Source organism: Chiloscyllium plagiosum, unplaced genomic scaffold (genome assembly GCF_037043375.1).
Source record: "Chiloscyllium plagiosum isolate Xiang-an unplaced genomic scaffold, Cpla_swu_hap1 HiC_scaffold_3, whole genome shotgun sequence".
In the NCBI taxonomy this organism is placed as follows: domain Eukaryota; kingdom Metazoa; phylum Chordata; class Chondrichthyes; order Orectolobiformes; family Hemiscylliidae; genus Chiloscyllium; species Chiloscyllium plagiosum.
Genome location: NW_028270141.1, coordinates 11,755,656 through 11,767,580, shown reverse-complemented (window position 1 = coordinate 11,767,580; position 11,925 = coordinate 11,755,656). Strand labels below are relative to the sequence as shown.

The window sequence follows — 11,925 nt, the reverse complement described above, 5'->3', positions numbered from 1 at the left end:
AAAGCAACTATGCTTTTTTTCTGTACATGTTTGCATACATATACAAAGCTGCACATTTTTGAAATACAAATATAAAAGATTGCAACATTTCAAAACTTTATAACTGGTTACTATTTAATGACAAGAACATTTACACTTAATGTTTGGAGGTGCTGGTTTGAGGGAGGATAACAAGACAGAGAAGGTCAGAATACTGAACAATAGGTGGACTTCTTCATCTCACGTCCCAAACCAGGCCACAACCCAGTGTTCTAGCTACCTAATTCACTGGTATCAACAGGCTTACACTAGAACATTAGCTTCACACTTCGCCACAGAAATACATCAATAATGACCAACATAAAACCATTTTACAGTTTATTGTACACAAACAATCATTTTGAATACAAGAGTGCACATTTGACAAATAATATCTGGATCACCATGATAACTGGTGTGTAGTCCCAGTAAAAGTATTTGCAAATATAAACATCACCATTTGTATGCAAACTTAATTACGTTAGGTTTCAAATTAAGAAAATATTACATAAAGTCAAAATAAACAGAAGTAATATTTAAAACAACCACCGATTATTCAAAGTAAATGGTATTCTTAAACTACAAAATAACCTGGTGAGATTTATCCAAATTGCTAAGTTTAAGACATCTTCAAAAGTCCTTTCAATAGTATTTACAAAGCAAAAGTTAAAAAAACAAAACCCAATGGTTCATTTTGTTTCAGTGTTGATTCCATACTTCTCCTTGAGAATTTTAAGTTGCTCTTCCTTTTTCTTTGTATCCATTTTTTGGAAAGCCTGTAAAGAGGGAGAACAAATGTTTTTTTTTAAAGCAATGGAAGTCACAAAAATAGCCAAATCCAGCTATCGATTTACAAATTGTGAACTATATCAATGGAAAATGAGATTCCATTCGTGTTAAGGATTCAATGATCATTAACCAGAAAGGAACACCACAAAGAATTTAAGGATCAAGGCTAAGTGTAACAAGCTCAAAACCTTACTTTTAAACAAACAGCCACTGTAGCACACTAATCAACTGTTAATCCAAGAATTAGCAAAACAAAATACAACATTTACCAGAATATTTAGAATTACTCCCAAAAGTGATGGTGTCATTAGGTTTACAGTGGTGAAGACTACAAAACTAATCAGCACTCACAGTCATTATTCCATTGAAACATTCAGCAAATGTCGGCACATATGCAGAAAAGCAGAAACCCAGAAGTTGCTGTCAGTGATGCGACACTTCCTCAGGTTATGCAGTGATTGATTGTGGTCCGGGGGTGTTGCCCAGAAATCAAGTGGATTGACAATAATCTATGGCACCTATCTGTGTTCCTCTGTCTGAATCTCTTATACAAAGTATAATCACTTCAAGACACAACAACCCTGATGTGCTTCTCATTTCATTCTTAGAAATTCCAACTTGTCCAAAGTTCAGCAACACATATCCAATTTCTCCCAAGTCCCGAACATGTTTCCTATCCTCCATACTAAACACTCAGGATAAATGTGGTGTACTGCTAATGTCATTGGACCGGTAGTCAAGAAACCAGGCTAATGCACAGCAGAAATGTTCATATCCTAACATGGCAGCTGACGGAATCAAATTCCAATTAACCAAAACTCTAGTTAGTCCTAGTGATATGATCTTAAAACTCCATTTAAAGATCGAAAGCTGTGTTCTTTACCCACATATACACAGTAATGAGGTTGACTCAACTGCTTTCTGAAATAGCCAAGTAAACGGGTTTCAGGGCAGTTAGGGACAGACAACACATGCCACCCTTGCCAGTGACATCCACATTTCCAAAAGGATTAAAAAAGTTTAAGCCTTAAAATATTTACTCCATAGCAGCTCAACATTACTCCAACCCTATACATTCCCATGCAAGCGGTTTATTCTGAATTCCATCAATCTGTATACCTTTTCCCCCTACCCACTTTTACCATCCACTGTGCAGAGCATTAAGCCGAATCAGACTCTTTGGAACATTTTCGAAGTCTACTTCACCAGCTTATACAGGTAGATCTCCTATAATGGGGTAGTTGTGTTCCAGTAAAACTTTGCTTAATAGAAATAATGGGGCCTATGGGAAAGGTGGGGTTAGGGGCAGAACAGCAAAATAAAAATCACTCACGATTGCTCAAAAACAACCCAAAAGCCTAACACAATATAGCACAGCCTGAAATGAAGGCTGAAACCATATTTAAATACATTTAATACATTACTTTAAAAAAAATTGTTAATGCAGGGACAGAGCTTCTTCACCACTACCTTCAGGTACAGTTGTGGTTGCCTCAGAGGGAGAGCAATGAACATTTATTAGGTTAACTTTTGAGATGAAGCAGCTCAATGTATTGTACCGTATCTCTCATATCTGACTTTAGCCGACATTGGCAAAACTACAAAATGAAGCATGTGAATCGATTGCTGCTCGAATCGTGTTACTGTGAACAGAGGTAAGTGTTCGCAAAAATACCGTTCCCTAATTCTTCAGTGATGTTATAGCCAAACCACGCTGCTGGAACATCACTTTATACAAGAACTATATGTAAAAGCTTGTCATCCATTCCTTAAATACCTACGCTGACTTTGTATGGTTACGTTTTACTCTTTTTGTGAAATACCTTGGATTTTTAACTATCGAAAGACACGTATATTTTTACTGGGTCATTTCCAGCATCGTTTAACAAATCAGGCTTGATCATAAAACTTCAACACGAACAGCCTAGTAACAAAGCTTACCCTGTTTGCATTGTAGTACAAAACCACAAGGTATCTGTTGCACACATTGAACCCAGATAAGTGGTCACAAGCATTCTTGGCATCAAAAATATCTTCGTACACTACATATGCAGTTCCTCTTGTCTCAGGTGTATTTCCTCTGTTAGACAAAGTTTACAGAATTAAGATTATACAAACTTGGGGTCATTAAAACTACAGATTTTGCTTGGTTTCATTTATTCCAGTAATTTGAAAGAACTGACATTTCTATATGACAGAAAACACACTTTTTTCCTACAAAGGAGGGCAATCTGTAACATTCTCTCCCAGAAAAACATTGTGACTTCATGAAATTGAAAATTTCAACTTCAAGACACTTGTTAGTTGAGTGTTTTCAGGGTTAGTGAACCAAGACAGGTGGATTACATTAAGATACAAATTAGTCAGATAGTAAACATACTAAAAGGGTCATTAGTCTACTCCAATTATTATACCTCTATGTACAGCATGTTAATTCCTCATTTACAGCCATTAAACAATGTGCATTCATTATTTGTGAATTTCTCTTGAAGTACTTATTTTCCAGAAGTAAAAAAACAATCTACCATTTATTGAACAAGCTTATGAGCAAGCAAAATGTCAGGAACACAAGTCAGCTTTTCAATGCTAGTTTGTAATGTGAACCAGACTAACGAGTGGCATGGTGGCTCAGTGGTTAGCCATGCTCTCTCTCAGCGCCAAGGATCCAGGTTCGGCTGCACCCTCAGGTGACTGTGTGTAGTTTGCATATTCCTGCCATGCCTGCAAAAGGTTTCTTCCTGGGCGCTCTGGTTTTCTCCTACAGTCCAAAGATGTGCAGGTTAGATGGACTAGCCATGGGAAATAGGGTAGGGGAGTGGGTCCAAATGGGATGTTCTTCAGAGGATCACAGTGTGGACATGCGTGAATGGCCTGCTTCCATGCTGTTGGGATTCTATGAATGGAATGAAAGCTTATTTATCAGATATCAGCTTCCTGGCTAAAATTTGCTCTGGAATTGTTAAGCCAGTTCCAATGGGTGTCTGTTAAACTAAATATACTGACATATCTATTCCACTTAGGTTTTTTTAAATCAGCAAGACATTTTTGTCCTCGTTAAGAAAAGGACATTCTTCAGAAGTTGACTTATGGGATAGGCAACTTTTATTTGCATGTAGATGTGTTGTTCAGTACTTGGAGGATATGGACCCCAAGCATCAGAAGAGGGGAGGAAATAAAAACCATTCCACTCCCAAACAGGGAGGAACAGGTTATTCTGACAAATCTCATTTTTGATTTCCCTTCCAAAAAGCAAAAAAAAAAAATCACACATAACCATGCTGGTGAAAAGCAATGGCTCAGTCAAAAGTTGTGAACAATTTCGCAAGTCTCTTTAAAGAACGAAGATAACAAAAGAGTACAGATTTGTCAGCATGAAACCGGAAACAAGAAGCTACGAAGACAGTGGATGTTTCCACTGGAGCAGAGACACTGAAAACATTAGTACAGGTGTTTTAACATTGAAGAAATTCGGCAGGATAAATAAGGAAAGACTTCCCCCTGGGCGAGGAAATCAGTGTTAAGATTTGAGGTAAACATTTGACAGAGGTGTTACTCATTAATAACAAGTAAAGAACGCACTGCATTTCATATTGCATAACTATTTGAATAAAATGATGGCCAGAGCAATGAGAAGAAGACAGAAACAATGGAATTTTTTTTTCTAACAACAAGGCAGGTCAAATGGCTGCTACTTGTCCTTGCAGCGTTGTACTCCAGACTAAGCAAGGATACCAAGTTCAGCTTTGACAGGGATACATTATGAACACATCATAATAAGAGGATTTAGATTTCACTATCCTTTTCAAAAATTTCCAAGTCTTTTTAATAAAAAAAAGTCAATTTGCTCTTAAAAATTTAAACTCAATTTTAAAATTTCAACTTTTAATTTCTAATTATTCATTCAAGCCTAAAATGGAATACAAATAGCTAAATTTATTCTCAGACACCCAGGTCCAAGACAAATCTCAAATTTTGGTCTAAGTTAAAACAGCGCTTGTCAATCTAAGGCAATTACGTACTTAACCCAGCAGCAAGGTACAATGAATCATGGGCCTCAGCTCAGCACAAATTAAAAATTTAACTGTACTTGGCTCACATCAGGAAGACTTTGCTAATCTCTGAAGATGTCTTGAGAAATGCACTCTATTATTCAATTAATGAGGCAATCCACATATCATTAACAAAGATGCATTTCTTCATAACTTAATCATGTTAAAACTGGCATTAACTAGCAGAATAAAGAAATTGTTGCCCTATTCACATATAGCCAAAGTTCCATCATTGTTAGTAGCAGCAGGGAATCACTCTGCTTTCTGGCCAGTATTTACCCCTGAAAGAACATGACAAACAGGTTAGACATCATATTTGTTGAAATTGGCTATCATGTGATTCCTGAAGGGCTTATGCCCGAAACGTCGATTCTCCTGTTCCCTGGATGCTGCCTGACCTGCTGCGCTTTTCCAGCAACACATTTTCAGCTCTGATCTCCAGCATCTGCAGACCTCACTTTCTCCTCTATCATGTGTCTTACATTATTATTGTAACCATGCTTCAACAGTACAACATGACTGTAAAGCTCTTTGAAACATCTCAAAGGCTTTCATTTCATAAATGAAATGATACGTTTTGCTTTGCAATGAGCAGCTTGGTTTCTTCATTCACAAAAATTTGATTTTAAAGAATGAATTTGGTTTTCATCTTTAGTGGCTTTTATCATTGAGTTTTAGCAATACTGCATTTCTTGCAATATTACATTTTACCAAGGTTGTTTGGCTTTAAAATAGTTGCACATCCAGTACCAAATTAACACAAAGACTTCAGAAACAAAACACAGAAGTTGAAGTCAGCTATTCAGCCCATTGCTTCTACTCTACCATTTAATGAGATTATGGCCGGCCTGATAATCCTCAATTCAACCTTCCTGCCTTTCCCCATAACCACTGATACCCTTAACTGATTAAAAATCTCACTTAACTCGTCAAAAAAAATAAGAAAACAATTTGCACATCATGTTTTGACCAATATCTCTACTTCACAAGCAGCATTTTAATTCTTGCCAACCTCCACTGGCTGTCAAATGACAAACCTTTAAATCCTTTGATTATTACCTTCAACTTACATAAGTAATAGTCTATAGTTTTCTTGCAAACTTCTTCCACTTCCAGATTCCTAACTGCCTTCTATTTCCTCCACATTTTTATTTTCATAAATTAGGTTTATGCCCTATGAGGTCTTCCCCAAAATTATTCTATTTTACTACCTCACCATGCCTGTTCTCAAAACCTCTTCGATGATGTCTTTGACTTCATCCCTCTTCCAATTTCAGCTTGGTGTGCACTTCTGCCTTTAAAATGTTCTCCAACATTAAGACGACAAACAAAAGCTACCCTAGTTTACAGATATTCTTGAATTGTTTTCAAACTAACATACAAATATTCACAATATTTTTTCAGACTTTAAAAATAACAACGTGCTATTTAAGCACAGTTACCATTTGTACTTGTGTCAAAGAAAATACTGTATGGCAAAAACATGACAAAAGCATCCAGTAACCTGAAAGTAGCAAGTTACTGAGCCTTTAAAATGTTAATGTAAAAATCAAATGGGTGTATAAAGTTAAAAATCACAACAACCGAAAGCTAGTGTGCTTCCAATTAAACCTGTTGGACTATAACCTGGTGTTGTGTGATTTTTAACTTTGTACACCCCAGTCCAACACTGGCATCTCCAAATCAAATGGGTGTGAACTTCATAATCTGCATGACATCTCAACCTCTACAACCTAAAAGGACAGATGCACAGGAACATTTAACTGCACAGCACAAGTCCACACCACCCTAACTTGGAACTGTATTACCATCCTTGTAAAGTATTTGTCAAACTCCTAGAAATCTCTTCCTAATGAAACTAACATGGAGGTGCCAGTGTTGGACTGGGTCGGGCAAGGTCAGATGTCACGTGACACCAGGTTAAAGTTTTATTTGAAAACACAAGCTTTTAGAGTGCTGCCCCGTCAGGTGACTTCACTTCGGTTTCTGACCTAACTAAACTATCATTCCACCTGCACCAGATGAACTGCAGTTATTCAAGTCGTCACCTTACCACCTCTTTCTCAAGGGACATTAGGGATAAGCAGCAAATGCAGGCCTTGCTAGGAAGACATTGTACAGAAGATGTAAACAAAACAAGCTGATACACAAATAGTTTAGATCAGAGTGATGCTGGAAAAGCACAGCAGGTCAGGCAGCATCCGAGGAGCAGGAAAATCGACATTTCGGGCAAAAGCCCTTCATCAGGAATAAATGGCATTTTTGCAGGAGGTAGGGTGGGAGGAGGCGTAATCCAGGTAGCTGTGGGAGTCTGTGGGTTTGTGAAAAAAATGTCAGTGTCAAGTCAGTCGTCATTAATGGAGATGGAGAGGTCCAGGAAGGGGAGGGAAGGTCAGAGATGGTCCAGGTGAATTTAAGGTCGGGGTGGAATGTGTTGGTGAAGTTGATGAACTGTTCAACCTCCTCGTGGGAGCACAAGGTGGCGCCGATGCAGTCATCAATGTAGCAGGGAAAGAGGTGGGGAATGGTGCCGGTGTAACTATGGAAGCTGGACTGTTCTACGTAGCCAACAAAGAGACAGGCATAGCTGGGGCCCATACGGGTGCGCATGGCTACCCCTTTGGTCTGGAGGAAGTGGGAGGATTCGAAGGAGAAATTGTTAAGGATGAGGACCAGTTCAGCCAAACGAATGAGTATGTCAGTGGAAGGGTATTGTTGGAGACCTCGGGAGAGGAAGAAACGGAGGGCTTGGAGGCCCTGGTCATGGCGGATGGAGGTGAAGAGGGATTGGATGGCCATGAGGAAGATGAGGCGATGGGAGCCAGGGAAACAGAAATCTTGGAGGAGGAGGGTATGGGTACTATCTCGAACGTATGTGGGGAGTTCCTGGATGAGGGGGAATAGGACAGTATCGAGGTAGGTGGAGATGAGTTCGCTGGGGCAGGAGCAGGCTGAGACAATGGGTCGGCCAGGGTGGTCAGGCTTGTGGATCTTGGGAAGGAGGTAGAATCAGGTGGTGCGGGGTTCCCAGACTATAAGGTCGGAAGCTGTGGGTGGGAGATCTCCTGAGGTGATGAGATTCTGTATGGTCTGGGAGATGATGGTTTGGTGATGGGGAGTGAGATCATGGTCGAAGGGGCAGTAGGAGGGTGGTGTATTCGAGCGGATACATAAATATTCTAACACTTTGGTAGAGGATTGTCCACCTTAAATCCACACTCCAGATTTGTACATCAAGACCTGCAATATTAACTTTGAAAACAGAGCTCTGCAATTATATAGCTTTCATGATATTACAAAGCACTTCACAGTTAATGGGGCACCTTTAAAGTGTACTCATTGTACACTGTAGGAAAAGCAGCATTTAATTTGTGCACATTAAAGTTGTGCAAACAGTAATGATGGTCAAACAATTTAGAAGCATTCATAGAGATTAATATTGGCCAGATCACTAGGAGAATTCCTGCACACTCCTTTGACATCTCCCGAGATCTTTTGCTACCTCCTAGTTTCTGCTTAATATATGAATTAAAAAGGCTTTACCTCTAACACTGCTTTTCTTCCTTGGTGGCACTGAAGTTTTACTCTAGATTTTATGTGCAAGTCTCGAGACGAATATTTTAACCCATGAATTTCTAATTCAGAAACAAAAGGTGCTATTAACTAAGCCACAGCTGACATTGCTGGCTTTAATTTCAACTTTGGGTATAAGGACACTTGGAGATTTCCTTAATTGAACCTCAGGCATTTTGCACTATTTTCTCTGCGGCACAGTACCCAAGCCTGCTACTGGGAAACATTGCCAACTAGAAGAATCACCAGAGCAAACAATGCAATTCACAATTACGAATGGTTATGTTCAATCCTATCATCCCTCGCCCACCAAATCACATATCTGCCACTCATTATACAAATCATTTGGAGATATAATATTGTAAGGTTTAAGCAAAAGTAGACCATTTGGCCCACTGACCCTGTACTACTAATCTATGAGATGGTGATTTATAATCCTCAGCACCACTTTCCTATCTTTCCTGCAGCACGGTGGCTCAGTGGTTAGCACTACCACCTCACAGAACCAGAGATCCAGCTTCAATTCCAGCCTCAGGTGACTGTGTGTGGAGTTTGCACATTCTCCCTGTGTCTGCGTGGGTTTCCTACGAGTGCTCTGGTTTTCTCCCACAATCCAAAGAGGTGCAGATTAGGTGAACTGGCCATGCTAAATTGCCCATGGTGTCCAGGGGTGATTAGGTTAGGTGCATTAGTCAGGGGTAAATGTAGACTAGTAGGGGAATGGGTTTCGGTAGGATACACTTTGGACGGTTGGTGTGGACTTGATGGGCCAAAGGGCCTGTGTCTACATTGTCGGGATTCTTTTCCTCAAATGGTTCCCTTTATTAAGAGTCTGTCACAGCCTAGACAAATACTAATCTGAAATAGTATAGTACTTACACTCTGATTTGTCGGATTGGTCCATATTTCCCAAATATATCGTACATTTCTTCTGCTGTTATTTTGTATGGCAAATTTCTTATATACAAGATACGATTTACTTCTGGAGGCAAACGAATCTGAAATAAGAAAACAAGTGATTATTAATGCACTGATGTAGGAGGTACAACATAAAGGGGGACACAGATTCTCAAGGGAAGAAATCCAAGGGCAAACATGAAGACATTACTGAAGCTGGAAGGGTAAACTGAAAAGTGGTTAACAAGGCTTTAAGCACAAAGGGATAAAATGCAAAAGAAAACATTGAAAAATATTGCTCAACCACAAATGGAAAGAGAAATACCAGAACAGCTCCAAGGATAAGAAAAAATACAGGGGTAAAAAGAACTGAAGATGCTGGAAATCAAACAGAACCAAAAAATTGTTGGAGAAACTAAGCAGGTCTGGCAGCATCTGTGTAAAGAAAGCAGAGTTAGTGCTTCAGGTCCTAGTGATGCTTCTTCTGAACTAGTGGTAAGTAGTTGGAAGTATTTCAACTAAATTTGGTGGTGGTGGTGTAGTCATACACAACAGGTGGAACAAGGTACAAAGTGGGGGAGAAAGATAGTTAGGAAAAGGAAGGTACAATAGTAAACTAAAGAAAAACTGATGATAGGGACCATTGTGGGTGAAAGCAGCCACAGGTCAGTGTGTGTGTGTGTGTTGGGAGGGGTGAGTAAAAGACTAAGGGGCAGGCACTGAGGCCCTAAAGTTGCTGATCCCAACACTGAATCCAGGAGGGGCTTCTCTGCAGCACCGACCCCGAGCTGCACACCTGGACCCGAGGCAATTAACCCTTTCCTCTCCCCACGCGGGGGGCGGGGGCTATCGGGTCTCCGGGGGGGGGGCCTGTAGCGGTGGGGAGGAGCTCCGCACGGAGGCCGCACTCACGTTCGCCCTTTTCGCCGCTTGCATCGCCATCGCGCCGCGTCTGTACCAACAACAGGCCCAACACGAAACCGGAAGGAGCGCGCCGGAAATGGGGCAGATGGGACGCTGCAGCGCGGTGACGTCAAAGAGTCACTTCGGCGTAACGTCACTGGCCACCCACGCATCGGGGAGTGCGCATGCCCCGGGGTGGGGAGGTCACAGGGAGGTCAGCGAGGTTCCGGGTCGTCAGGATCACGTGTCTCCAGGGGAACCCGGGATGACCTGCCGTGCTCCATGTTCGTGAAACAGTGTGTGGCCCCCTTGGCAATGAGTAATCCCGGGCACAGTGTACCCCTGGGTCACTCACCGTCCCTGGGCACTGTGTACCCCTGGGTCACTCACTATCCCTGGGCACTGTGTACCCCTGGGTCACTCACCGTCCCTGGGCACTGTGTACCCCTGGGTCACTCACCATCCCTGGGCACAGTGTACTCCTGGGTCACTCACAATCCCTGGGCACTGTGTACCCCTGGATCACTCACCATCCCTGGGCACAGTGTACTCCTGAGTCACTCACCATCCCTGGGCACAGTGTACCCCTGGGTCACTCACCGTCCCTGGGCACTGTGTACTCCTGGGTCACTCACAATCCCTGGGCACTGTGTACCCCTGGATCACTCACCATCCCTGGGCACAGTGTACTCCTGGGTCACTCACCATCCCTGGGCACTGAGTACCCCTGGGTCACTCACCATCCCTGGGCACAGTGTACTCCTGGGTCACTCACCATCCCTGGGCACTGAGTACCCCTGGGTCACTCACCATCCCTGGGCACAGTGTACTCCTGGGTCACTCACCATCCCTGGGCACTGAGTACCCCTGGGTCACTCACCATCCCTGGGCACTGTGTACCCCTGGATCACTCACCATCCCTGGGCACTGTGTACGTCTGGGTCACTCACCATCCCTGGGCACAGTGTACTCCTGGGTCACTCACTATCCCTGGGCACTGTGTACCCCTGGGTCACTCACCATCCCTGGGCACTGTGTACTCCTGGGTCACTCACCATCCCTGGGCACAGTGTACTCCTGGGTCACTCACCATTCTCGGGCACTGTGTACTCCTGGGTCACTCACCATCCCGGGAACAGTGTACTCCTGGATCACTCACCATCCCTGGGCACAGTGTACGCCTGGGTCACTCACCATCCCTGGGCACAGTGTACCCCTGGGTCACTCACCATCCCTGGGCACAGTGTACCCATGGGTCACTCACCATCCCCGGGCACAGTGTACTCCTGGGTCACTCACTATCCCTGGGCACAGTGTACTCCTGGGTCACTCACCATCCCCGGGAACAGTGTACTCCTGGGTCACTCACCATCCATGGGCACAGTGTACTCCTGGGTCACTCACCATCCCCGGGCACAGTGTACTCCTGGGTCACTCACCATCCCCGGGCACAGTGTACTCCTGGGTCACTCACCATCCCCGGGAGCAGTGTACTCCTGGGTCACTCACCATCCCCGGTCACTGTGTATTCCTGGGTCACTCACCATCCCCGGTCACTGTGTACTCCTGGGTCACTCACCATCCCCGGTCACTGTGTACTCCTGGGTCATTCACCATCCATGGGCACAGTGTACTCCTGGGTCACTCACCATCCCCGGGCACAGTGTACCCCTGGGTCACTCACCATCCCCGGGCA

The 11,925-nt window shown here is 42.8% G+C and overlaps 1 protein-coding gene across 1 annotated transcript; it reads right to left on the bottom strand.

Moving 5' to 3' along the window:
• Positions 1 to 344: 344 nt before the first annotated feature.
• On the bottom strand, positions 345 to 10,369 carry sf3b6 (splicing factor 3b, subunit 6). Its single transcript, XM_043677065.2, has 4 exons — positions 10,239 to 10,369; positions 9,309 to 9,427; positions 2,749 to 2,887; positions 345 to 794 (listed from the first exon to the last, which is right to left on the bottom strand). The coding sequence occupies exons 1-4, from the start codon at positions 10,266 to 10,268 to the stop codon at positions 708 to 710; spliced, it is 375 nt and encodes a 124-aa protein (XP_043533000.1). The 5' UTR covers positions 10,269 to 10,369; the 3' UTR covers positions 345 to 707.
• Positions 10,370 to 11,925: the final 1,556 nt, after the last annotated feature.